Below are 27,879 nucleotides of genomic sequence, written 5' to 3' on the forward strand. Positions count from 1 at the left end.
CACTTGTAAAAGTGTGACTACTATAAGGTTGTCAGAATAATTCATGTGCACGGCCGGACAAAATAGTGAAATTCGACCTCCAGGCCGATCTAAACATCCTCTCAATTGTTTGAATGTGGAATGTGAGTCACCTTTAAAAGTAAAGTCTCGTTTGGAGGTGTACGCTCTATTTAAAGATCAAACAACCTCACCTTGTCCTTTCTTTGCGTCATATATAATAATAATAATATAATAATAATCGGACATAGGCCCTGTCGTCATTATCACAACACAAAGCCTACTTGTCATCACACGCAGAAACTGCGTGTGACGAAATTGAGATATATCTGTCTATATGTCCATACAATACATGCAGAATACAGTGGCGGTCCGTGCATTTTCTCGTAGCACCCTCAACGTATCAATCCAACCCTCAAAACTATTTTATGGCTATAAAACCTCTACTGCAGCTACAGCTGCTGCGACACGTAAAAAAAAAATCAATAAATCTGCACAAAAATGGGGTAAAATCCACTTCCTAGCAGCATTTCATGATTAAATACAAATACTGGAGCTTTTCAGATATTACAACCGGGCCGGGGAAAAGACAGCAATGAACGTCAATGGCGTACGGGCAAACATTGCCCGGAAATGGGGTAAAATCCAGCCGAAAACAGCATTTATTGATTAAATACAAATACTTGAGCTTTTTAGACATCAGAGCCGGGCCCAGAGTATCATTTCCCCGGTAAAAAGACAGCGATGAACGTCGATACGTCCATACGTGAAACGGCCAAAAAATGCACTGCCACTGTTTAAATATCTAGAAGTAAAAAACAAACACTAAAGTGCATGTCATCACAATGTTCATAATGTGCAATACTGTATTTTAAAGGATTAAAGCCCAACCAAAAAATATGTACAGCTCCCCCCACTAACTAATGCACGTTATGATGAAAACAATGTGTTTTTCTAAAGTATGAATGCCCAATCAACACGTATTTACAGCCCCGCCTCCGCCCCACCCACTGACTAATGCATGTTATTATGAAAACAATGTATTTTTTTTGTAAGTATTAAAGTACAACCAAAAAGCATTTACAGCCCCCCCCCCCCCCCCACACACACACACACACTGACTAACGCACGTTATTATGAAAGCAATTTATATTTTGTGTGATCTATTTTTAATAGGCGTGGCCGAGGTCAGAGTTTAAATAGCCGACGTCAAACCCCAAGATGGCTGATGAGCCAGGAGGCAGCACGGGCGTGCACTGCAGAGCAGCTCAAAAGTGACGATTTGCCGAAGAAAGCCTGACAAACTTCTCACAGGACGATGCAGCACATTCGGTACGTTGTCGTTTGGGGATTTCGAAGCCCCAGTTCTCGTCTTAAGAGTATGATTCGTTGACGTGATGTAGCCCCATGTGTGTGCAGACAGCAAAAATGTTTGCAAACAAATTGGCCACATTGCGTTACCGATCGCTCTTTGTTTAAAAAGAAATCATTCCATTGTGTGTTTCAGTCCCTCAACGAGCACAGACTGCTGGGAAACATCAAGAATGTGGCCAAAACGACCAGAAAGGGGCATCTTGTCGTCGCCATAACAAAGTGAGTCATTTTTAAATGGTTCCCGTTTTCTCTATCCGTGTAATATTTAAACGTCAGCGTTCAAGGCTTTGCGCAATTGGCTCGTTTTTCATCATGATACATTCAACTTTTGAATGAAAACACTAACTAGTTTAGTGTTTTTTTTAATAGCAAAAACCTGTGGATATCTCACTCACACAAATGTGATTAGTGGACGTGTAAGGAATAAACAGTAATCCCTCGATTATCGCGGTTAATGTAGACCAGACATGGCTGCGATAAATGAAAAACTGTAAAGTAGTGTCATCCCTATTGAATTTAATTAAAAAAAATACTATAGTGGCAAGTGTAAGAGTAGCTTCTGCTTGTGAGTTTCACATCTTTCTGAACTTACAAATAATAATCGAACATGGGCTTTGTCATAATACCCAGATAACTGCGTATGATGAAATTGGTAATTGGTACAAAAAAAATCTGCCATGTAGTGGAACTGTGCACTCAAATAGATTATATACTTTTACCTCGTTAACTTTCTTAAAGACCTCAGGGCTTGGACTGTTTCATTTTTAGTTTTAATTGTGGTTTTGACAAAACCGAAGTGAGACATTTATTCAACAATAGTGCAGGTGTCATTTTTTTCAAGAATGAATGGATTTGAAATAATTGACTGAAAAACTCAAGGCAGAAGTTGGATTTATTTTATTTATTATTTTCATGTAATTTGTACCTTGTGGGCCATCTATATTTCCCACCACATCAAGATCCTGATTATTTGTTTGTGGAGGAAAAAATGAAAAATTGACTGGATAGGGGCCTTTAAAGACTTGGATCATTTTTAGTCTCTCTGCAGCAGTCTAATATTGCCTTTTGCAGTTTTATAGAAAGAAAAAAAAGCTAAATGTAGGAGTTTTTAAGTTAAATTTGACTTAATTAGGCCCTAGTCTGTATTTCTTTTATGTAACTTGACCCTTTTTTGTTTTCCAGAGTTCCATCCAAGGGGGACAAGGTTTCCTGCCTATGTTGACGCACCCTCATTTCTTGGTGCTACGTGAGAACCAATCTGAGTTTTTTTCAAAATAAAAGGTAAGGCCTTCCTTGCGAATGGTTTTTTACTTAACTTTGTGTATTGACCCCTTTTTTTTGTTTTCCAGAATTCCACCCAAGGGGACCTGGTTTCCTGCCTATGTACAGATAGGCTGACGCACCCCCTCATTTCTCGGTGCTGGGGGTTACGCCAGAACCTATCTCCAAAGTTTTTCAAAATAAAAGGTAAGACCTTGTGAATGGTTTTTTATTTAACTTTGTGTATTGACCCCTTTTTTTGTTTTCCAGAATTCCACCCAAGGGGACCTGGTTTCCTGCCTATGTACAGATAGGCTGACGCACCCCTCATTTCTCGGTGCTGGGGGTTACGCCAGAACCTATCTCCAAACTTTTTCAAAATAAAAGGTAAGCCCTTGTGAATGGTTTTTTATTTAACTTTGTGTATTGACCCCTTTTTTTTGTTTTCCAGAATTCCACCCAAGGGGACCTGGTTTCCTGCCTATGTACAGATAGGCTGACGCACCCCCCCATTTCTCGGTGCTGGGGGTTACGCCAGAACCTATCTCCAAAGTTTTTCAAAATAAAAGTTTTTAAATGTATACATGTGTTTGTCTTTATCTAACAAAAAATGCAAGTAACAATGCAAGTTAAAAAATTTTATTTACAGGTAAATATTTCAACTTTAGCATACTTAGTTGGCATTACATTGAAGTGTTGATTGGTGTAGCCAGTCTTTTCTCTGGTTTGTCCACCTGTAGACATAAGACATTTTAGTTAAAGGTTACAAAATACAAAACACTTTGAAACAAAAGCTGGGGAAATAAACAGAAACTAAAATTAGAAAAAAGCTGGGGGAATATACACTTGGAAAAAAAGAGCTGGGGGAATATACACTTAAAAAATACACTTAGAAAAAAAACTGGGTATATACACTTAGAAGATAAAACTAGGAAAAAAAGCTGGGGGTATATACACTTGGAAAAAAAGAGCTGGGGGAATATACACTTAAAAAATACACTTAGAAGATAAAACTAGGAAAAAAAGCTGGGGGAATAAACACTTAAAATTAGAAAAAATTGGGTATATACACTTGGAAAAAAAAGAGCTGGGGGAAAATACACTTAGAAAAAAAAACTAGGGGAATAAACACTTAAAAAATAAAATTAGAAAAAATGGGGAATATACACTTAGAAAAAAAACTGGGGGAATAAACACTTAAAAATGGGGTATATACACTTAGAAAATAAAAACTGGGAATAAAGACTTAGAATTCCTTCTCTAACATTAACTGAGATCCTTACCTTAAAGATTTAGTCAAAGAGCTGTGGAAATGAATGGCCAGTGAAACATCACCATGATGATTTAGGCTTTTATTTAATTTGGATTTTCAGAAGTACAGAGACACCATATGATTCTCAGGCAACTTGCGAGGAAGATCTCTCAGGCAACCACCTGTAGACATAAGACATTGAAGGTTCACAAAACAATTTTAGACTTACAATAAATTTTTGTAAAATACACTTAAATAAGAAAACAAACTGGAGGGAATAAACACTAAAAAAATAACAGTATAAACACAGAAAATAAAATTAGAAAAAAATGGGGTATAAACACTTGGAAATGACTTAGAAATACTTGTAGGAAGGAGGAAAAAAAAGACTTGTATCAATATTAAATGATGCTTCTGAAATTCTGTTGATGCCAAACAGGGAAACCTTGTTTTTTTTTTTAAAGCAAAAGTTATGATCTGTCACAATGAAATTTCCCAAATACGGGATGAATATAGAGACTGTAGACAGGCTCACGTTTTTTTGGAACTAGTTTTACCTTGATCTGTCTCCACTACTCAAGGGTGAGTGCTGTGGGCACGCGGAGCTGCATCCTGAGACTAAACAGGAAAAAATAACTTGATTTAACCAAACTATTTGAAATGTGCCAAACAATTATTACAGAAAAGAGAAATCTTACAAGAAATTTAATAAACAATCAAGCTAAAGAATGAAAAGCTAGAGTGCTCCATGTTATTTCCCTTTTCCAGAGAAGCGGATTAAATATATAAACTGACGTTAACAGCTAACTGAAGGTTGGTTTAACAATTTTTGTATAAATGATTTTTTTTGTGAAACCAGAAAAGTTACAAATTGGAAACTGGTGTTTAGCATGATTAGCAGTGAAAGTTATCATTACATTCAACAGACCAGGAACTAAGACGTGCCTATGGATGTCATTTAAGAGCGAGCCTTTACCAAGATATATGTCCATTGATATCTCGGCTTTGTATGGTTAAATTAAAGGTCTTTCTAAACCAATCAATAATAGAGAAAACGGACGACATACTTTTTAAGTCAACTGGGGAACGTCGTCTTGACGCTAATGCTAAGCTAACTAGTCACATAAAGCACACACCGGGGGAAAGGAGCCCAAACTTATAATATCGACGATGTGTTCAACCTGGCATTAAACTAACAGATTTGTTGGCGTTTTTGGCTCAATCGATTCCTAAAAATTCTCCGGTTAGCGTGATAAAAACGGACTTAGGCCAGTAAATTGCTCAACACCTTACCTCGTTGGAGTGCAAGCCGACCGTCAACATGGAAAGGCTGTTCCAAAGGGGCGAGACACTGCGCATGTGCTTAATTTACGCAACTCAATGGGACAGGCGTAACCACGCCCCTATTGTCCAGCCCTATTAAATGTGGAAAAGACGAAACCATTCAGACAATGCATAAAATAAGATTGTACATTTAAAGTTTTAAACCAAACCACTTCCATTCTAAATCAGATTGCTTAATACGAGAATTTAGGGAAAAAGCCTTTAAAGAACTGCTATGTTGTTGGATATTTGAGTTTATACTTGAATTCAATTAAAAATAAATAAAAAAAATCTTACTAAGAATGATGAATAACATTAAATTAAAAATTAATCTTGCATAACCCGTTGGCTGCCATTGACGGGGATATATGTCTGCTAGACTTCTAGGGATAACATCCTTTAAATTCAGAGTAGGATAAATTGGACGTCTATCACTGTCAATGGCACGGGAGTAGGAAATGTTCAATCTCTTTCATGTAATATCATTTTATATTGTAATAGTGGATTTTCGAGACATTTTGGCACAGATGACGTTCCCGATGGTATATTCCAGAGTTGTTTGCGTCACATCCTATTACCATCACCACGCCGTAATTCCCTCCTATGGCTCTGTACATTTCTATGGCACATTACCAGGATAACTTAAAGAAATGTCAGTATGCACGGCCTAGAAAATATGATGGATGACTGCAATGTTGCCACCAGACAGGCGACAATTTCGTTTTTCAATAACACGACGTGAGGAAAAGACATTTCAGCCTCAACTGCTGACAGCTGACTTCAATAATGCAGCATGACTTTAAAAGCCGATTGGTCGCCCTGACGAGCAAGATGAGGAGGAGGCAGCGACCGCTCAGCCCTCACAATTTTGTGCGAGTTGACTGACAAGTGCGGCTTTCTCAGCGATACCCCGACAAAAAAGGCGGATGTGAAGACCGTTACATATTTTTGACTTTGTATTAATAAAAAAAAAAGATAAAAATAGTAAAGCAGTTTAGTATCCAACAAAAATGAGCAAAGCGATTCCACTAGTCCAGCTTTTGGGATAGCTTAGACATTTAAAATAGAGAAGGTGATTCTATTTAGGCGTAATGAGGTCACAGTTCAAAGGTCACCAAGATCAGAGAAGGAATTTTGCAATGACTCAGAAATCATAAAATTATTGTCATCAGACGTACAGGATATTTTTGCGATATGAATTAAAAAGGTGATTACATTTTGGAGTAATAAGGTCAGAGGTTGAAGTTCACTGAGGGACAGAAAATACATTTTGTGAGCAATGAAAGGAATTATGTATTATCAAACTTGGGATCATTCCCTGCCAACCTTTCCTAGTCAATATGAATTGGACATCGAGCACCGTCAATGGCAGCCAGTGGGTTCAATAAGTGGTCTATAAAAGCTCAAGTCATTAACCGCCATGGAGTTAATGTACAAGCTACGGATGTTAAACATGCCGGATGTGAGGGCCCAGGAATGCGAGTGCAAGCTGGATGGGAAACTAGATAGCAGCTGGCAGACTTCAGAGGGGCGAGAAAAGCCTCCACGCATACGCGCCGCCTCCCCAAGGAGACGCATTGGCTGGACCCCCACCACCCAGATGAATACCCCCACCCCACATAAACACTGCGTTTGACCCAGATGTTGCCCTTAAGCGGCCAGCTCACAATCAACTGTTTGTTTGGATTGTGTATTCACAAGACTTACTTACATTATAAGGACAAACCTTTCAAACATTTATATGTATAAAACTAAGTCTTTTTTTACCCCCTTACCCATTTCATGTATTTTACTTTTTTAAAATAATATTTATGTGTTAATTGAAACTGTAAAAAAATATATTTCTTCTACTAAAATGTTAATCTTAGTTTCCTATAGTTTGAAATTTGAATATTCTTTTATCCCCCTATTTTTTTAAATACTAACCAGCACAGCAATTAATACAGTCTGCCTGTTTACTTGAAAATTACACATTAATTCTATTATTCATCATTTTTAGAGCAATATTTTTTCATAATCATTTAACATTTTTTTTTTCTAATAAATTAAACAATAAAGTTCCTTATTTGCAAGAAATTGTTGAATTAGAAAACATTAGATTTTTTTCTGACATGTATTTTTATGGAAAAACAAGTTTTATCTCAGTATTCTTATTATTTAAAATGATTGTTCCCTTAAAAAGTTAATGCCCATGATATACAGATTTATGTTTTCAAAAATATTCAATACGTTTCTCTAAAAATATTTGCACTTTACAATTTTTCCTTTTTAACTCTTGCCATTCCTTCGCCCCTCCCCGTCAAAAATGTATTGGACGTCTAGCGCTGTCAATGCCATAATATTATTCCAATTTTATTCAAATGCTCTTATAAGTATATGAGCTAATACATTTAACCAGCAATGTTCCACAGAGCAAACCAATTTCAACCACGGTTTAATGCCCATTAAGCATCTACAAAAATGGAAATGTAATACAGTCTTATGTTAGAGAGCAGAAGGCTTTCCAGCAATGCAAAAAAAAAATACCCTCATGAAAAATTAATCCCTACGGCCAAGTTTGGTGTCTGACACAAATAGGATGATAATCAGCACATACTTCAAGCATGTACACATGTGTGAACACACACTCCCATGCACGCACGCAAACACAGACACGCACCCACGCATGCACAATTAGGATTTTTGTACTTTCTTGTAGTGTCGGACCCGGGGGCCTTGTTATACAAGGAGCCCGATCAAAGCAGAAAGAAAGCGATATGAAGCTCCGAGGAAGACGGCGACTTTTACTTGAATTATCTGCCTTCTATCCTTGAAAAGCGGCTGGGTAAAAAAAAAAAGAAAAAAAAAATCGATGGAAAAATAATGTTTTTAATTCAAAGTCAGCGAGCAAAAGCTTGCTTAATATGCGTTTTGTTTTTCTTTCTTTAATGACTTCAATCACGCTGACGTTTATTTTCCATGCACAAGTCTGAGCTCGCCAGAAATTCCGTGGACCAAACTAACTACATTTGACATTTACACTATTTTTCACCCCGTTTCTTAAGATTTTTAATATTTCAATGTGTATTGAACTAATTAAAAAATGTAAATGGGTTGATCTGCTTATTGAAAATACAATCATAAAATATGAATGTAATAAAGCCTTTTTATAGAAATATTTTGTTAAGCTATATTAAAATGAAACAAAAAAATTAGCTACTGTAAGTAGCATTTGCATGACCATCTTGCATTTATTGTAGAAAAATAAAACAAAACGTGAGTTATTTACGCTTATCTTTTGTTTTTCCATCTATAAGTCATACCGACATCACTTTTTTCATAGTTAGCTAAAGTGAATGAAACTCATCTTAAATGAGTTCTTGACATTTATTCTTTGAAAGGGTAGTAATAAATTGTATAGAGTGTGTAAATGTCAGAAAAGCCATGAAGAATTTCACGGGGAATTTGGTCATGTCGAGGCAGGTTGTTAGCATGCGTAGGTCTTATCATTTGAATGCAAAGATTATTTATGAATGAATACGATGATATTAAATACTGTTTTCTTGCCCTAAGGGATCATGGGACAACTGGAACTCACCTCAGCTGATTTTAGATGAATGTTTGTCCAAAAAAAAAAAAAAAAAACTGAGATCAATGAGAGAATCTGTGACCCTGTGCACATTGCAATCTAGATTGCTTGCTGACACATAGTGGCCTTTCATGCATGTTTAACTTTTGAAGGGCTGAGCCAAAAGAAGAATAATATGCAAAAGCATAAAAAGGTGGATACAGCACTGCTGTTGCTAGGCAACTGCATGCCTCCAAGTCTGTGGAATTTAAGCTGTGGAAGAGATCCAATTTTCCCGGGAACCCATTTCAACATTGCTCCAGACCTTAGTGGTTTGTGTGTGTATGTGTGTGTGCATGCGAGGGTTTGTATACACTCAATATGTTCAGTTTAAACTTGAGTGTGCATGTGTGTGTGTGGCGTTTGATTATGAGAGTGAAAGAGTAAGCCCAACGTGATGGCAATGTGTTACAAAGTTCTAGTTGGACAGACGTTAACAACCCTGAAGAAACAGAAATAGAAGCGTGAAGCATTTATAGATGTGAAAAAGGTTGCTTGAACCCTCCCACTACAAATAAATTGGACATCTATCGCTGTCAATGCCAGCCAACGCGTTGAGAATAGAATCTGATCAACGGGCAATTATTGAGAAGTTAGCAAAAGGTAGTGGCTTGCCATAAACAAATATTTTAGGTCATTTACCAAAATTCTACCCCATCAAGCACAGCCAATGATCGTGTGCGGTTGATTGATCGCCGGTCTTTTGGTCGCCGGTCTTTTGGTCGTGGTCTTTTGGTCGCCCGGACCGTGACAACGGGCGACCAAAAGACCGACGACCAAAAGACTGGCGACAAAACAAGGTAAAACAACACGGTCTACGCATCAATAAAAGCCAACAATGGCCATGAGCAGTTTCACTGAGCCAACGTGTGAGTGTATAAGAGTTTGTATGTACATGCGTTGTCCCTTTAAGAAGCTACGTCAGTCAGGCAGGGTCTTAACAAGTTCTCCAACAAAAAACAATAAAAGTCCGGGAAATTTGGAGCTTTTCTTTAGCCTAATAATTACAAGGGCATTAAGTATGACTAAATAGTAATTTGCAGTTTGTATTTAGGAAATTTGAACAACGATTTAAATGGTAATTATCAATAACCTTCCGGACAACCAAAAGACCGGCGACCAAAAGACCGGCAACCAAAAGATCGGCGACCAAAAGACCGGCGACCAATCGACCGTGTACCGCCAATGATTTAATTATTTAATACTTTAAAATACTAATATAACTCACTCTCCGACCAGATATATGACAATGGCAGCTAATGAGTTAAACCGGTACCCTAAAAAATGGTTAAAACAAGAGTCAGTGGTCTTTTTTTTCTTATTATTTGGGTGCAAAAGGTTTGCCTTGTGGATGCCTCTGTGAGTGAATTTCAGCCTCCGCAGACATCAAGTCAGTCTAAATAAAGCCTGGCACAGGCCCTCCCACGGCCGGCCCTCTCAAATTGCATAAACGCTTTCCCCCCGTCACTTTAATGCAAAGCCTCAGCGCAGTGTGCATGATTAAATGCTGTGTGATTATGGTCGTAAAGGGACGGCGCAGGATGGGGAATCTATCACCCGCTGCCTCTTGCGCTCCGCGTGGCAAGCTGTCACTTTCCGACGCTATCTTGCCCGCCGCTCATCTTATCTGCGGGCAGCAGGCCAGCTTCGCGCCACGTCGTCTAGCACACCACCGATTCGCACCCTGTCTTGTCGTGTTAAAGTTACAAACGACTTGTCACACAATGAGTCAGACGTGTTTTTTTTTCTTTTCTTTTTTAAACGCACCAATGGAAAAAAAAACATCAAAATGGTATCAAATTAAGTCCATTTCTGGAAAGAATTCTGAAGAAAGTAAATACCGGTTAAACGTGAGTATAAATATGGCAAATCCGGGGGAAAAAAGGGAAATTATAGCGTGCAGGAACAGTGGATTGAAGTTGCCAACAGCAACAAGAAAATCAATCTTTTTGGTCATCCGGGGAACCGTGCAAGGTAAATTTAAAAAGGTACGAGGAAATACTGACAGCGATGGATTTTAATATGATAGCAGAGCATATTTTGAACACAAATCCATGCACAAATGTGAGAAAAAAGGCTCAATAATAAAACTAATTAGTCTTCCGTTTCAGTTGGCTTGGTTCCAACCACAAAAAATCTCCAAACATGCCACAACATGAGGTGTAAATTTTTGAAATTTGCTAACATGCAAAGCATAGACTTTCTATTCCTATCCTGGGGGCGCTGGAGCATACCCCCAGCGAACTACGGACACAAGCCTGCATCACTTTTACATCTGATTTCTGTCCATTTTTTTTCTGGGTGCTTTCTCTGTATAAACAACATTATAAACAAGCCCAACATCGAATACACCAACTCCCATGTGGCATATTTAAACTGTTCAGCCTATAAAATCTCCATTCTCTATCTTTAACCAGCTCAACAGGGCAAGGGATGAAAAAAGAAGCAATACTCGGACGAATAATGGAATACCATTAGTACAAAAACCAGCAAGATTCGTAGCAGAAGCCTTTTTTTAGACTAAAACATTTTTTAAAAATCAGACCCATTGGAGTCACTTAAATGTAGCTTTTTGTACAGAAAGGATGAATTTTCTTTTCCATTTACACAAAATATCTGCCTTCTTGCTAGAGATATTAAATGACATAAACATGATGTCAAGCTGCCTTGAAGAACTGAAAGCACAACAGTTGGATTTATTGAAGCATTTTTCAGGCCTGCCTCCCCCGACAGTTTAATTTGACAAGATTAGCCCAATGATCATAAAAGAGGATGCTGTAGTGTAGTAATATATGTCATTCAGAGTGGAGAGTGTTCTGACAACAGGATGTTGTGGCAGGTGTCGCTAAACGGTTCATAGTCGTGGAAGGCTAAATCTTGGCAACACGTTGTTAATTAAGTGTGCTTTTTATGTTAATAATAGTTTTTAAAAAATCCTGACTGTGCACTCATTGAACTCATTTTCTGCCATTGTCATTTGCATTGTATTCTCATGCAATGCTGTTTGTTGCCTTTGCTGCTATTAACATTTGCTTCCCTCCATCTTTTCTTAACATACAAACTAACAAGTACACATACCAAGCTCATAGCTTTTCTGACAACAATATCACAAATATAGCAAGAACATATTAAGCCAAGGGTGTCAGACTCGGGTTGGTTCGCGGGCCGCTTTAACGTCAACTTGATTTCACGTGGGCTGGACCATTTTAGATATAATATTTAGATTTTTTTTTATATAACTGGATTACAAGAACTGGATTAGAAGTCCTGAATATTCAGTTTTTATAGATCTAAAACAATGTTTATTTTAGCTTTTTTTTAAAAATATTTTTAGTTTTTACAAAATTATTTTTGAACTAAAAACACAGAAAAAAAATGATTAAAAAAATTACAATTATTGATTTAAAGGGGGGGAAATCAGTAAATTTAATATACATCTATACTCTTCATTTTAATTTGATCCTAAAACAGAAAGTCAGCACTCATGATTTACTTTCCCGGGCCACACAAAATGATGCGGCGGGCTAGATTTGGCCCCCGGGCCGCCACTTTGATACACATGTATTAAGCGATATAAACCATATGGTGTTCCCTCTCACATCAGGAGCCCGAAAGCCAAGACACAAATATCCACACACAAATTTAGACGTGAGTCAACAATGGTATCCAAACAGTGGAATACAGTAACGTGGCGAGCCTGCCAGCTCACCCGCCGGTGAACCCTGACTGTGACACACCCGAGTGCACACACACACACACACACAAAGAGTGTGAGACAGAGTGGAGGTGTGAGCCCCTCTGAAAGAAACATATGAAATATTAAGAGCTTTGTGCACTGTCGCTCTGCGCGTGACGTTTTGTGGCACCTCACGCACCACTAGCCGAGAGTGTGACAGCCAGCGAGAAAACAGGAAACCGAGGAGACTGTGTGCATTTGTCAAGATCAATTTAAAATATCTGCAAACGCACCATTTACAGCATAAAAAACACTTGGTAAAACTTTCAGGAACCGCGACTGGTATTAGGCTAGTGTTCAGAGTGAGAAACACAACAATGTAGGCTGAACTTAAGGTTCTTGTGGGGGCCTTTTTCGATGATATTTTTAAATCAAATCAAAATCAAAAGGCTTTGTCATCATACACATCTGCGTATAACGAAATTGGTGGTGCTACTCCACAAAGTGCGTTTTCCCAGTTAAAAAAACTCATAAATAAGTAATATAAAAATATAAAAAATCACATCCTGCCAAGGTAAATTCTAAAATATTGCACAATCTAAGATATTGCACATTGTTATTGCAGACCCTGAAGTTATTTGCAATTTGTTAGAATTTGCTGTGGGCTAATAAAAAATAAAAAAAACAGGTAGTGGGCCACAGTTGCTTTGCAGGAAGCGGTTTGGACCACTGATGTTCTCTGTTTATTATTATGCTTAAAAGTTTATTTTGTTGAAGTAGTTTTAAAAATTTTATGTGAGGATCAAACTAATAATCCCTTTCATGTCAAATAGAGACCCCTGGTTTAACCCCAATTTTCATTTATGAACTGTAGACTAACAAAAGCATGGGCTCACAGGACCTGCCCGTCATTTTCTCTTCATGTATGAATGAATGTAGACGTGGCCTTTAAAAAGCCCCTCTGGATGCTGACACTTTTGACGCAAAGTGCTAGGCTGCTCCACAACAGAGAAAAAAAAATGCATCGCTGTGAGCCGCGCTGTTTACAGGCGGCACCTCGCTTGAGTGCACATAAACGCATGTGCGAGCCCAGGTGGTAGCCGCTTTGACCCCATTCAGTTCGAGATGCACTGCCCTAGCAGGTTGAATGGGGAAAAATTAGGGTACTTTTTTGTCTTAAACTTGCTTCGCAAATAATGTAACGTTTAACTGTTTATACTGAAAAATCCAACCTATGTCAGATTTCAAAAATGCATACGAATGTGGACTGGATTTGAAAATATCTGATTCCATTTGACGGAGCCTGTTTAGATCATCATGAAAAGAACTCAGTCAAACTACTTAAAGGCAAAAACAATTGATTTGAGTTGCTTCAAGTTGTGGGCTGAACGTAGCCTTTGTTTTTAGCCTGCGGTGAAAAAACATGTTAAAGCATTTTATTAATAGGCGGGAGAAGATAATGAGGACTGCATTCACTCAGACAGCATAGCTTATCAAAAGGCATCCCCATCAAAAGGAAACTTACAGTAGATTCACCTATAGAGTAGCAGTCCACCCCCAAGACCCGCGGGAATATATATTGATGCCACATACAAAAGCTAGACTGAAATGCAGCCTCTAGCTGAGGGAGGAAAATTCTACTGCATTTGTCATTTTCTACGAAATCACATTGGATCTGCACAAACTAATATAACTTTACATTTTCTTCCAGATCAGGATTTTATAATTTAACGGCCTTAGCCCATTCCAAGTGACAAATTAAGTTCAATGACTGTCCCGTCCTATAAAGGGTTAAGCATCCACTTTTTATACATAGAAGGAATAACAGCAAGAGAAATGTCAATGCCACTGGAGTACTTTTATTCAAAAAGCAAGATTTCTTTTGTCAGATCTCACGATACTGTGCAAGTGTATCAAATGTGACATTTAAAGGTAAAATGCGCTATGCACTCCATCGCCATTGAGGACAGTAAGGCTCGAAAGTGGTTAGCGCGGTGGCTGCATCGAAAGTAGCCCCCGTTGTACACTCACGGCTTCTTGATTCAATTATATAGAACCGGTGCTTTGCCCGAATAATAATCTGAGGGGAGGGGGCCCAAAAGTTAATTTGTCTGACGATAGGGGGACACACGGCCATCTTGCAATGTGGCAATTCTCTATCCAATGTGAGATACAAGAAGGACGAGGTATTCAAAAGAAAGTAGACACTAGTTATATGACTATACAAAACACGCCAGAACGCTGGTACACGGTCGATTGGTCGCCGGTCTTTTGGTCGCCCGGAAGGTAAGTGGTGATTACCATTTAAATCGTTGCTCAAATTCCCTAAATACAAACTGCGAATTACTATTTAGTCATACTTAATGCCCTATTAATTATTAGGCTAAAGAAAAGCTCCAAATTTCCCGGACTTTTATTGTTTTTTGTTGGAGAACTTGTTAAGACCCTGACTGACGTAGCTTCTTAAAGGGACAACGCATGTACATACAAACTCATACACTCACACGTCGGCTCAGTGAAACTGCTCATGGCCATTGTTGACTTTTATTGATGCGTAGATCGTGTTGTTTTACCTTGTTTTGTCGCCGGTCTTTTGGTCGTCGGTCTTTTGGTTGCCCGTTGTCGCGGTCGGGGCGACCAAAAGGCCGCGACCAAAAGACTGGCGACCAAAAGACAGCGACCAAAAGACCAGCGACCAATCGACCGCACTCGAGAACACTACACTACAATTAGAAAACACAAATGCTCTGCGCACAAAGCTTTTTAAATGTTGTTTTTGGTTGCAAGAAAATGTTTCCATACATCGACAGCGCTCGGTGGTGTAAATTGCCACAAGCCGCAGGCAGCCGTATCGTCATCCTATTGCCTCGTCCTTGTTCCCCTGCCAGGAGACCCCGAGGGAGTCAAAGACGGCAGCCTCTCCTTGACCTCCCCCTCTATGAGTGTGGCTGACCTCCCTTTGCATGTGAGGTTAACTTTTTGTGAAAGGGGGGCAAGGTCAAAGGCAGTGTGAAAAGAGGCGGTGGGGGCGAGGGGGGATTTGTGTGCGTGCTTGAGTGGAGGAAATTAGCAGTTCAGGCAACACTTTTTATCGTGATGTTCTTCTCGCTCATCACTGGGAAGGCCACTGAGGCGAGAAGCGATTGGGGGGCAGGGCTGGATCATGGTATGGGGGCTGTCGGATAATGGAAGGTGACAGACATGCAAACCCACATTATGTGTGAGAAGAGGTGTGAAAATATAATATAAATATGTATACACACACACACATACAGCATATACACATACACATCTCTAACCTTCCTGCACTAACCGTATAAAATTGCAGAAATTCACAGGGGAAAAGAATAAAAAATAATGCACATATACATAGTGTGTGTTTCTATATAGTTTTTTTTTCAGACTATATGTCGCATTGAAGTATAAATTGCATTTTTGGGAGGGGCGTTTATCATCTTATTTTTTATTTTTATCAGAAAATAACAACAAACGTGTGTTAAACAATAGTAAAAATAGACTTGAGCATTGGTCGCAGGCCCAAGAAAGGATGACTTATAGTTCGGAAAATACGGCAATTAAGTAGAAATATGAAAATATCTGTACCATTATTTAATTAAACGAAATGAAGTCATGTTACTTATTATTCGAGGCGTCAGGATTGTGAAAGTATATTCAAAGTTGTGTTTGACAGGTGTATTTTAGGGTTAATTTAAGCATGGTCAGCACTTGGACTGCTTGAAAGGTCAACCGGGCTGTCAGCGTTCATTTCAAGTTATTTTTTTCTCTCTCACTTTTCTGCAAACACTCCAACACACATCCGCTCTGTTCCGTTTTCTTTACGAGGCGTGTTGACACAAATATAAACATTACCGCCAGGGCACGCTTGTTACACCTGCGTGCTCGTTCCAACAGCACGTTGTTTGCCTTGGCCGCACTGCGGCGTCAAGACAAACCTCCGTTTTTTTAATCGCGGCCACGTAGCGGACGGGGTAAAAAAGTCTTGCATGGATGAATGTGCACCAGGGTCATCCTTAGACTAATTTGCCTCCTCGTTTGCCGTGGGCGTCAAAGTCAAAACAGCAATTGAGCTGTCAAACAAGAGGCCAAACACGCGCGGCGGTAAGCGGGAACGAGCGATCGATAACGTAATCAATCTTTAAGGGAGGCCTGTGAAATTATGACGAGCCTGATAACATTGCAGTTGCAAATCAGTTACAAGAGGAAAATCAATGGCGTTGATCGGATTTTTAAACAGCTTTGTCAATAGCCCGATTGGATGCTTTGACATTTCCATTGAGAAGATTTCTAAAGGCAAACTAACCGGACTGCTTGTTACTTTTATATTTGATTGAGTTTATCGGGATTTTTAGGAGAATTAAGTCACAATTAGGAAGAGAATATAAACAAAATTATTATGAGACATATACATGAGTTATAAATATTGCAATAAGAGGGTCAAAATATTATGAAAATAATGTTGAAAGTGTAAGAAAATAAGTAATGTTGAGAATAAATATGGGAATAAAGCAAAATACTACTAAAATAAAGGGAAAACGCAACAAGAAAGACGTACTTTTACCAGAAGAACAATTACTGTTGATATTTGTGTCAACACACGTCACAAAGGAAACAATAAGTCGGAAAAAAATGTCATAAAATGAAGTTACAAGAATTATAATGTGACAGTCATGATATATTTTTACAAACAGCTAAAGTCAAAAATAATCTGAAGGAAATCTAACTACTACCACTCCATTCAAATGAAAATATTACGATAGCAATACCGATGAAATCAAACTAATTCCAACTATTTCGACAAAGATTCAAAATAAATAAACCCATTCCGACTATGAAAATTCTGAAAATTTCCCGAAGCTCATTTCCATGAGTAAACAACATTCTCACCTATTCGGAGCTGCGACAATGACTAAGAATAACGTCTAAAAAGTTTTCCTGCACTGTTATGTCTCGCTCAGACTTTTTAAAGGGGGAAAAAAAACCTAACATCGTCATCTCAGAATTACCCAAGAGCGACTGTAAGTTGTCCCTTGTTGTCGGTATGTTTAATATTCAGAGCCGGAGGCTGAATAGCGCGACGCTGATATCAAACAACGTCGCCATTGTTGCCGCCACCATCGCGGCGCTCGCCGGTGGCCCCGGCTTGACCGCGAGGGCGCCTCAACGCTCCTTTGTCTGCCGCCTCATGTCTCATGTGCGCTTGTACGCCACGCACGCATGCACGCACGCACAAGGCACGAGCTGGGAAAAGAGATCTAATGAAGAACACAAAAGAGGTGCGAGATGCTTCCAGCCCACCCACACTAGAAATTAACATAAAAATTACGCTCGTACTCAACCTGCAGCAAAATGAGTGAGATATATAACATAAACCATCCATATATACCACCACTACATTATAGTATAGTAGTCCTATACTACTATATACTAATACAATACTAGTACAACTTACTCTATTCTTATGTTGTGTGTTTTTATAATACTATAGTTATCCCCAAAAATATTTTTTTGACTATTTAGCCTTTTGATATCCATTTTAATATTTTTACTTTAACAGAAGTTTGTTCTTTTCTTATAAATAAATGCAAATTATTCTCCAGTGCGATTTATTCATGCATTTTTCCACTTTATTGTGCTTTTTTTTGGGCTAGTGAGACTTAAACAGTAGCCTGATAAAGCCATTGAAGGTGATAGGCGTTCACTCTATTTGAACAAATGTTTGGCAAACACACATTCATTCACTGCCATCCCTCCCAGTTCAAAATGAATTGGACAACTAATTTAAATTCACAGCATAAGTATGGATTTCCCATGCTATTTCTATTTTCCCTGTGGGTTTTTTTCCCCAAGTACTTCATCTTTGATTCTACAAAATACATGTTACGGTCAACTATGCTGAGGCTGGATACAAAAATATATGAACCGAAAATAGAAGATGCAATTTTAAACTAAATTGAAAGATGTGGCGCTTTTTACATACTGTAGGAAGTGAGGATTCCAAAAGGAGTTGGATATAAAAAGGTCACAGGAGTGGACATGCGTCCTTTTGCAACTTTAACATTGCAAAAACTAATGAAAAATGGCATTGTGCTGAATTTTCTTTAGCGCAGTTACCTGAAAAGTTTTTAACGAAGCAAAGACTTCCTTGAAAAAGCCTCCACACTAAGAATAAGAAGATGTTGGGTTGGGTTGCTATTGGTTCATGCATGGGGCGTGGAGTTTCCAAGACAAAGTAGCACCTTGTCTTCGAATCCACACGATCCGCCGGCCGTCATCTTTGAAGCGTGTTTATACGGGGGGAACACGCCTTCAAGCCGGCGGGCCCGTTAAAAGTGGGCAAACGCGCACAGATGTTTTCACATTACGACGCCGTTCAAAGCCTTCCTCGGGGGTTAACTTGTTTCCTGACTTTTAAGCATGTCTGGCGAGTGGGGGTGGGTTGTCGAGGGGGGGGGGTGCGGGTTGCCTGGCAACAAGGTCGAGCCTGATCATCGCTTGGCGGGTGCCCAGCAACAAAGACATCAGGTGCCACGTTCTGCTGTTCATCCGCAGACATTGGCAAAGCGGCCCCCCTTTTCCCGTCGCTAATTATAGTGGTTGTGTTGATTTGCGATTCAGTGACCCATCAGGCTTAACTAAAAAAACACGTAGACATCAGCAGTGGCCAGCAACAGACTACATAAAGGAATTGTTGACCTCTTCCCACTTCCTCATTCCTGGAATTCTTGGCCTCTCCTCCCTCAGTGCCACATTCCATCTGTTAGTATTGGCACCAGCGACGTGGAAATAGCGCAAGTGAGCCAAGTGAACGCTCGGGCGAACACGCTAGCAACAAAGACGTCAGGAACGTGACCCACGCACGTGAACTCTGCGGAATGATTACGATCGATTCAAGACAAGCCCATTCAAGAGAGTACAGTTGGCAATTGTGCAACTCGTTTGCGTCAAAAGTTGTCATTGGAAGAAATGAGAAAGAAACTTGCCAGCCCTTACAAAATCCAGATGATTGGTCTCTAATTTTATAGATATCTCAGAAATATCTTTTTTCAGATCATCCAGACAGAAATATTTTTTTCTAAAATATATCAATTTTGACATGTAAAGCGAAAAATTATTTTAAAAGTATCTAGTCATCTTGTTGCAGGTAGAGCACGTGTCAAAGTGGCGGCCCGGGGGCCAAATCTGGCCCGCCGCATCATTTTGTGTGGCCCGGGAAAGTAAATCATGAGTGCCGACTTTCTGTTTTAGGATCAAATTAAAATGAAGAGTATAGATGTATATTATTTTTCCTGATTTTCCCCCTTTTAAATCAATAATTGTCATTTTTTAATCGTTATTTTTCTGTGTTTTTAGTTCAAAAATCATTTTGTAAAATCTAAAAATATATATAAAAAAAGCTAAAATACACATTATTTTAGATCTATAAAAAACTGAATATTCAGGGCTTTTAATCCATTTATTTAAAAAAAATCTAAATATTATATCTAAAATAGTCCGGCCCACGTGAAATTAAGTTGACGTTAAAGCGGCCCGCGAACCAACCCGAGTCTGACACCCCTGAGGTAGATGAAGCATAATTATCGCCTTCTATTATTAGTCATCTTTCATTTTTTTGTTACCTAATAAAGTAGGACTGTTACAACTTCTATGCATTAAAACCTCAAAGCATTCCTCAAGCGTAAAGTACAATTTTAGAAGAATTATTATTTTTTTAAATGTAATTTTAAAGAATATGACATGAGAATGGTCTTACCTCAGTGCCACTGACAATGATAGATGTCCAATTACATGGCTCCTCTCATCCTTCTGCTGTGAATTGATGAGTTTGTCACTAGTGCTTGATGATGGTTGGTCGAAAGAATGTCGCCGTTTTATACGGACTGGACGTCCATCGCTGTCAACGGAAGCCAATGACTTAACGTTAGCAATATTGAGAGAAATGTCGCCGTTTCACATTTTCTTAACGCCACTTATCCAAAAATGGATGCATACTATGCCGAACCCAGCGGAAGATGAGCTAACTTGCTTGGCAAATATTTAAAAGCAGACTTTGAAAGGACTCCAAGCGGGAGCCGGCGTTTGGCTCCATTTAAACTTGATTTACTGACTCAGGAGTTCCTGCGCCCCAAAAAGGGCCGCTGAGACACTTCATTCAGGAAGCGTAAAGGTCGTGATATCATTTCCTGCACTGGCAGTCCAGGAAGCGGCGACACAGCTTTCCAGTTTCCGCTCGGGTTGACATCAGCTTCTGAGTTTCCCCTTGCTGAGAAAAAAAAAGGGTTTTAAGATTTGCGTCATTCAACTTAGCATAGACAATTTGTGACAACACTTTCAGCTTTGACGCAACTTGCGTTAAAATCTGATGAGGTCATTAATGTGAGGTTGTTTTCTATTTAGGATGAGGGGTGGCGAGCATAATATTTGGTAAGATAACAATTTTACAAGCAACGTTTGTTTGAGGACCCTCAAAAGCGACGGAGTATCTTGCACGAGGCAGTGAAAGAGCCATAATTCCACAAATCTAGGACAGGAGTGTCAATTCTAACAGCGGACATTCACTTCTCGCTCCATGTTGTCCGTCATACCTAACGCTCGCATCATTTACGGTCTGATGATGCGTTGCCATGTCACTCTGTAAAAAAGCGCACAGTTGCAGCGATATCCGTGCTTTCTTTAGCTTCTATATATAGAACGCACGGGGTGGGTAATGAGTGGATGTTCCGGGATAGTAACTTGGAAGTAACAAGTAGCGGGGGGTCACTGGCACTGAGATGGAGAGGTGAAAAGGTCGAACTGGAAGCGGCAGGTGCCCCATGGTTATTGATTTTTTTGTGGAGAATAAGGACATCTGGGGAGAAGCTTCCTCGGCTTTTTAACGCAACGTTGTCTTCTGCATTGCGCTGCCCTTTTGACCTCCGAGTTCCATCTTGGTTGGACTCCATTAAATACTACATTTAAGTAGTTTTATTTTTGTCTAAGTCAGACTCGGGTTGGTTCGCGGGCTTGATTTTACGTGGGCCGGACCATTTTAGATATAATATTTAGATTTTTTTTTAATAAATAGATTAAAAGCCCTGAATATTCACTTTTTTATAGATCTAAAACAATGTTTATTTTAGCTTTTTTTTTTTTTTTTTTTACATATTTTTAGATTTTACAAAATGATTTTTGAACTAAAAACACAGAAAAAAAGGATTTAATAATTACAATTATTGATCTAAAAGGGGTAAAACCAATAAATTTAATATACATCTATACTCTTCATTTTAATTTGATCCTAAAACAGAAAGTCGGCACTCATGATTTACTTTCCCGGGCCACACAAAATGATGCGGCGGGCCAGATTTGGCCCCCGGGCCGCCACTTGGACACATGTAGTCTAAATCATTTTTTCACTGCCTGCCTTCCTCACTCAACGGCAGAGAATGTGTTTTGTATTGCCATAAATGTTTGTCAAATAATCTTCTGCCCACTTTCCTTCACTGTATTTTGGATTCCCAGAAATCCGAATCACCAACAAGGAGAGTATTACGCAAGTTTACCCTCTTGGTACCGAGGCCAACTTTATGAAAGTTTCAGAAAGTGAGAGCTCTTATACTTTCGTGTACAGAGCTGGCCTTGGCCAGCAAATGCCTGGAGCATCCGAGGATGAGAAAGCATCCTGAATCAATAGCATTCTCTCGTCGACACGGTGGAATAATCTGGTCGGAAATGCGGGGATGCGTGCACGGACCTCGCTGACCTTCAGAACGCCAGATCACTGGAACATTTCATTGTAATCGATAAGGCCCTGTCAATCCTGAAAGGAGATTGTTTTAACTTTTCAGCAATCTAGAACACGCGTCGCTGTTGATCAGATTGTCTAAACAAGCCTTGAGTTTGAAATGTGTAGTCTAAAAGCAACATTGAATGATAATCCTAAAAAGTTTGATGGCGTGTTTATGGAGTGCTTTAATAGATTAACCTTTGCAAAATGCCGCCCAGAAAAAAAAGTCATGAGATTTTACTAAATCTAGCTCACAAAAAGGGAATAGATGAAGCTAAAAGTGTCAATTGGCAATTTCCGTCTGAAATGTTAAAGCAATACCAAATAAATGAAAGTTTTCGATGATGCCCTAGAGGAGAAAAGCGGTATTATTGTACCCAATGGAAGGCTGGTGTTATATTACCTTAATGCAGGGGTCGGGAACCTTTTTGAAAGAGAGAGCCATGAACAATTCCTATTTTCAAATGTTATTCCTTCAGAGCCATACTCACAATTTAAAAGTCAAAATACATGAAAGTGCAATTTTTTTAGTCATTTTACCACTTTTTAAGTACAAAAAGTCTCCAAATTCTTTTGACAACAATATGCTGTTGCTAATCAATGAATATCAATGAGTTCAATGAGTATCAATGAGAGAATAGATGCAGAAGACTAACGAAAAAAAAATCAATGCCACAGTGCGGACGTGACGTTCTTATTGGTGTGTTCGGGACTCGGCTCTCTCACCACCGGTTTCCATATTTTAGCTCACAGCCATATGCACCCATCAAACGAGCCACATTTGGCTCCTGAGCCATAGGTTCCTTACCACTGCCGTAATGGCTGCGAGAGAAAAGTTGAAAAATGGAGATAATTGCCACTGGCATGTGTCAAGACTACCCAAGAGTACTAACTGGCAAGTATGCGTGTGGAATGGCCATTGGAAAGTGTGGTTTGCTTAATGTGCGACGGCGTAACGGTCGGCATGTAAATGAGGTTTGCATTGTTAGCGCGCCGACCAACTGCGGTGACACATTTGTCACGCGTGTTTGCCGCTAATGACGTTGAAAACAATATGAGCATCTGCCTTTTTGTCTTCAGAAGGAAAAAAAAAAACTTTTTTGTCCTGTTTTTTTTTTTATTTCTCACAAGTCCTGAAAAAAACAAAACAGGAGACACCTGAGTGGAGCCCATTGGATTTAAATTTTAAATATTCGATGATAAGCATGGGGGTGGGGGGGTATTTTGAGGAGGGGACGGGGCTCCACCGGCACATAAATGAAGGGGGTTGCTCTCCAAGAGTGCCTGCCATTTTTTTCCTTTTTTTTGCAGAACAAAAACTTGCATTGGTGAGTAAAATACAGTAATACCACTTACGTACCTTCCTGCAAGCTAGGTATCACAATTCTTTTTTTTTCTCCACCTCCCGTATATGAATGAGCTTAAATAAAAAGCTAGAAATAAAACAAGAGGAAAAAACAAGTTATCATGACATCATCATCATCATCTGAGTGATGTTTCTATTACACATGATCAGAATTCTTGATGCAAGACAGAGGAAATAATAATAGAAAAACACACGCTGTGTAAGCACAAGCATGTCCGCTGTATTGGGGGGTGCAAGGGTACTTTATATCACAGGCTAAGGCTATATTATGGGCTGCAACTAGCTATAAGGCCGGATTTTATTGGGGTGAGGGGCTTTTTTTTGGCTCTTCCTTGCTGTTCAATTCCATATAAGGCACTAAAACAGAATATAAAAAAAGATCATTGGTAGGCCAAACCTGGCACAGAACTGTGAGCTTTATGTACCTTTACACCCCCTTTTTGTCATTGTGTCCCAATTCAGGGGTTACATCAAGTGGAACGACGACAGCGTAACGCAACGCAAATGGCGTCATTAATCTAAGCAATATTACAACAGGAATTTTGTAATTTTACTTCTCAACAGCTTTGAGCTTCATCCTAAGAGTAAAGTACAACTTTGTGATTATCGCAACTTCACATATTTTGTCCTGAAATGTTACAAGTTTAATTTTGTGACATCACGACACATTTTTTTTTCCATTTAATAATCACAATTTAAGATGGTGCCGACTACAGGCCAGTCCAAAGAAGACCATCGGCACAGTAAAAAGCTACATGCGGATACTTGAGGAAAGCACGTCTCGTCCTATAATTACTACATTTTGCTCCTGTAAAGACTTCTTGTATTTTACGATTTCATTTAAGTAGTGACATTACGACTTAGGTAATGTTTTAATGCAACTTCATGCTTATCGTCACAACATAAATGAAGATCTTTTACTCTAAGGAACACGTAGATCAATATTTTTAACTCAGTCATTTTTCTTTAAATGCTTGTGCCAGTTTCTTCAATTATTCTTTGAAAAGTGGCAACACCAAAAGTTATGTGCTTTCCCATTTGTCGTGAAACTTACATTGTTTATGACCTCAATATTGCCAACTAGGAGGTCAAAAAGTTGCATGTTATGACTATTTCATTGAGGAAGGTTAAAAGGATGCAGCCCCTGAATTGCAAAGTTGTGTGTTTACTAAAGCAAAAAAAAAGCTAATTCCTCATAAAAATGTTCTGGGTATTTTCCCGTAGCATTTCTTTTGCTAGCTCCCATTATTTAAGTTTTTTTTTTAAACACATACTCAAGACAGATTACACAGAGCCCATTCACAAATGCTACATAACCAATGATAGCGCACTCTAGCTCCAAAGATACATATGTATAGATCTTTTAAATACACAGGTAAATAAAGGTCATTATTTCTCAAATACAATATAATTGACAAATAGTGTTGATCATAAATGCACACCAAAAATACACTGCAAGGGACTTTTCCAGTTAGACGCCAACTAGGTTATATTTGCCACTTTGTTTTGTTGCTTTTTTCCTTATTTTTTTCCGTCTTGATAATAAAAAAACGTTATGAATTCCTTTTTATCTTAAGAATAATTTCCTTTAACCGCCGGGATGTTTCCTATTCACCCCTTTTGTTTGTTTAAAGCACACCACTTCACAACAGTGCAAACAACTCAAATGTGTGCAATAAGGCCTAGCGCCAGATGTCATTCGTAGGTATGCATTAAAAAAATGGGTCAAATAACAATCGGGAACGTTCACTAAGGAGTCTTAGAGCCACTCTGAAAGGGTTAAAAACATTTTTTTTAAATAAATCATACGTGTATCGACTCATAGGCTGAACCTAAATGTCTAAATTTGTAAAATCTAACATATTAGTGTTATTTCTCCCCGGAAAATAAAATATAAAAAAAAAGACTTTCTTCTTTCTTCCTACTACACTACATTTATCATATTAGCATAACATTGTGACTTTCCCTCAATGTATTTGCGCCCCATCACAATCTTCCCCTATTACAACTAAAATATCGTATTGTTATCATTTTCTCTCTTCAGCGTGGCGCCAACACTCCACGGTAAGACTCGGACAATAAAACCCAATAAATACATTTTTTTAAAAAAGCAATTAAAAATATTGCGGATGCGCACGGCTCGACGGGGACAAAAACAAAAGGTTTAACAGCGTTCCGACTGTTTTTTTTTTTTTTAATACTCCTCTAATTCTGACGACCCCCTGGTTTCCTTTTTCCGTTGGGGAGCGGGATGCCCGTTTTGCCGTGCGTGCATCGATTGTGTGTGTTGTGACTGTGTGTGTATGTTTCACAAGGGCTCAAGCCGCCATCTGCCACCCTACTCTAGCCAGCCTGATCCTTATCCCGAGCCCAGCCTGGCCCAGCAGGCCTGCTGTCTCATCCCTACAAAAAAGGCTTCCTGCTAAGGGAGGGAGACAAAGGGTGGGGGGGGGGCGCTTAGGTTATGGGGGTTGGCGTAGGCGTACTGGAGTCCCGCGGCGGCGAGACCTCCTGACCCGGGGGTCCCTGCGGAGAAGAGGGCAGACGGTGCAGACAGACAGCGCCGTGTCTGCTGCCTGCCTCCATTTTCTGTCTTTTATCAGCCACCAGAGCTGGGGGATGGAAAAAGAGGTGGGGGCGGGTGACGATAAAGAAACGGCCCCCTCCTCCCTACTTTTAACACCTCTGTATTCCCAGACAAGCTGATGCTGGCCTACACTCCCCCTAGTGGGAAAGAGTAAAGTCTGTACCCAAGAGTCGGGGGACGAAAGGGCGCTTTTTATGCTGTGGTGAGTTTGTGGATGGTACGGTTGTAGTACTGCGTGGTGAGGGCTTCCAGGGGGCTCCAGTGGTGCGCGTGCAGCTCCACCACCTCCATGAGGAGCGAGCGAGTCAGGGGCGACTCGGTTGGGCTCAGCATCTTGTCGCGCACGGCCGCGAGAAGCTCGGTCATCATCTCGGGAAGCTGCTCCTCGAGGAGGCGCCCGGCGCTCTGCAGCTGAAGAGGAGCGGGAAAAAGCGTGAGACCACGTTTGAGCGCATCGGCCCGACGCCGCCGACGGCGACAGACGTCCAACGGGAGACGGATGTTCCTTTCGCTTCCGAGGCCTCGAAGGTATTGATTTTGGAAATGGATTCGGACGTCTGGTGGCGTCCAACTCATCAGATGAAGATAGACACGCGCAAGTGGACGTCTATTGCGCTCATGTCATTCGTTGGCTGACGTTGACGGTGCAAGACGTCCAATCAGTTAAGACTGGGAGGGGCGAATGAATGTTTGTTGCACTTTGTGAGCATTCCCAGTTCCCAGTTTAAAATCACCCTCTTAGAGCAATAATAATCAGAACTGGTACATTGATTTATGAGTTCAAGTCATTTTGTGGCCATGCTTGTATCTCAAATGATTTTTTTTCCAATGTAAAGAAGTTGATGATGGCAGCCATTTTGGTAGCTTAAAGCAAAAAAAACAAATATGAACATGTCCGCTTTTTTTCCATATGCAGCGACCAGTTTAAATGAGCAACCATCTTTTAATTCTCATGTGTGCAACAAGATCTGGGATTTTTCATTCCAATTGTCCTTCTTACTATACGCTATTGCCTTTGATATATATATCTATAGAGTATAGCAAAATAACAAATAAAAAAAGGTTGAATTCCACTCTATGTGGCACTTTGAACATGAAAATGTTAATTTGATAAAGAATGTGTGATCTACTATATAGGAAGGCAAATAGATGAATTGAAGTCCTTGCTAAGCAGACAGTGCATATAAAGTGGGAGGCTTTCAAAGTCTTTATCAGGACGCATAATTAGTTTTCGATTTCAAAGTCAAAGAAACATCACGTGGAGAGATAAAGCTCGACAAAAACTGAAGAAAATCACCCATAAAAGCAAGCGGAGTCTTCAATTGGGTGTAAATCTAGAGCTGCTGCCAGCCTATTAAGATTAGAAATAAAACAATTTATGAACAAGGTGAAAAATCTTGAAGTGTAAGTGGTTCGTTTTCCTGCTTTAATAGAAAGTTCCCTCTAAAAATCAGAGTTTAGTTATCAATATTAAAGTGGAATTACACTGGTAGACGCAAGAATGCATTTGAAAATTAGTTATTTATAATAAAGTGATGCCAGACCATTGATAAGGGTGCGATGGTCAAACTTTTCAGTTCTGTAGAAACATCTGGGTATGTCACTCATTTACTTTACTACTTTTATATTTATATTATGGTGAAGTTTGTCTCA

The 27,879-nt window shown here is 39.4% G+C and overlaps 1 protein-coding gene and 1 long non-coding RNA gene across 4 annotated transcripts in view; one reads left to right on the top strand and one right to left on the bottom strand.

The window, feature by feature from the left end:
* Positions 1-720: 720 nt before the first annotated feature.
* The window catches only part of LOC144091395 (uncharacterized), a 155,507-nt gene continuing 128,348 nt past the window's right edge, over positions 721-27,879 (top strand). Inside the window, exons 1-6 of one of the 3 annotated variants that reach the window (XR_013305674.1) lie at positions 739-1,329; positions 1,505-1,590; positions 2,554-2,652; positions 2,721-2,838; positions 2,902-3,018; positions 3,083-3,212. This is a non-coding gene — a long non-coding RNA (uncharacterized LOC144091395). Of the gene's footprint in view, positions 1,330-1,504; positions 1,591-2,553; positions 2,653-2,720; positions 2,839-2,901; positions 3,019-3,082; positions 3,213-27,879 lie in introns of those variants that run through there. The other 2 variants (XR_013305673.1, XR_013305675.1) reach the window with 2 other exon arrangements.
* Positions 3,255-27,879, bottom strand: part of ctif (CBP80/20-dependent translation initiation factor) — a 45,169-nt gene continuing 20,544 nt past the window's right edge. The window contains exons 14-19 of the mRNA XM_077622327.1: positions 23,634-26,637; positions 20,261-20,770; positions 5,177-5,299; positions 4,441-4,501; positions 3,915-4,065; positions 3,255-3,365 (exon numbers count right to left, since the gene is read on the bottom strand). Coding sequence (XP_077478453.1) covers positions 26,419-26,637 — 219 coding nt within the window. The 3' untranslated portion in view covers positions 3,255-3,365; positions 3,915-4,065; positions 4,441-4,501; ... (1 more) ...; positions 20,261-20,770; positions 23,634-26,418. The remainder of the gene's footprint in view (positions 3,366-3,914; positions 4,066-4,440; positions 4,502-5,176; positions 5,300-20,260; positions 20,771-23,633; positions 26,638-27,879) is intronic.

Source organism: Stigmatopora argus, chromosome 16, assembly GCF_051989625.1.
Source record: "Stigmatopora argus isolate UIUO_Sarg chromosome 16, RoL_Sarg_1.0, whole genome shotgun sequence".
Lineage (NCBI taxonomy): Eukaryota > Metazoa > Chordata > Actinopteri > Syngnathiformes > Syngnathidae > Stigmatopora > Stigmatopora argus.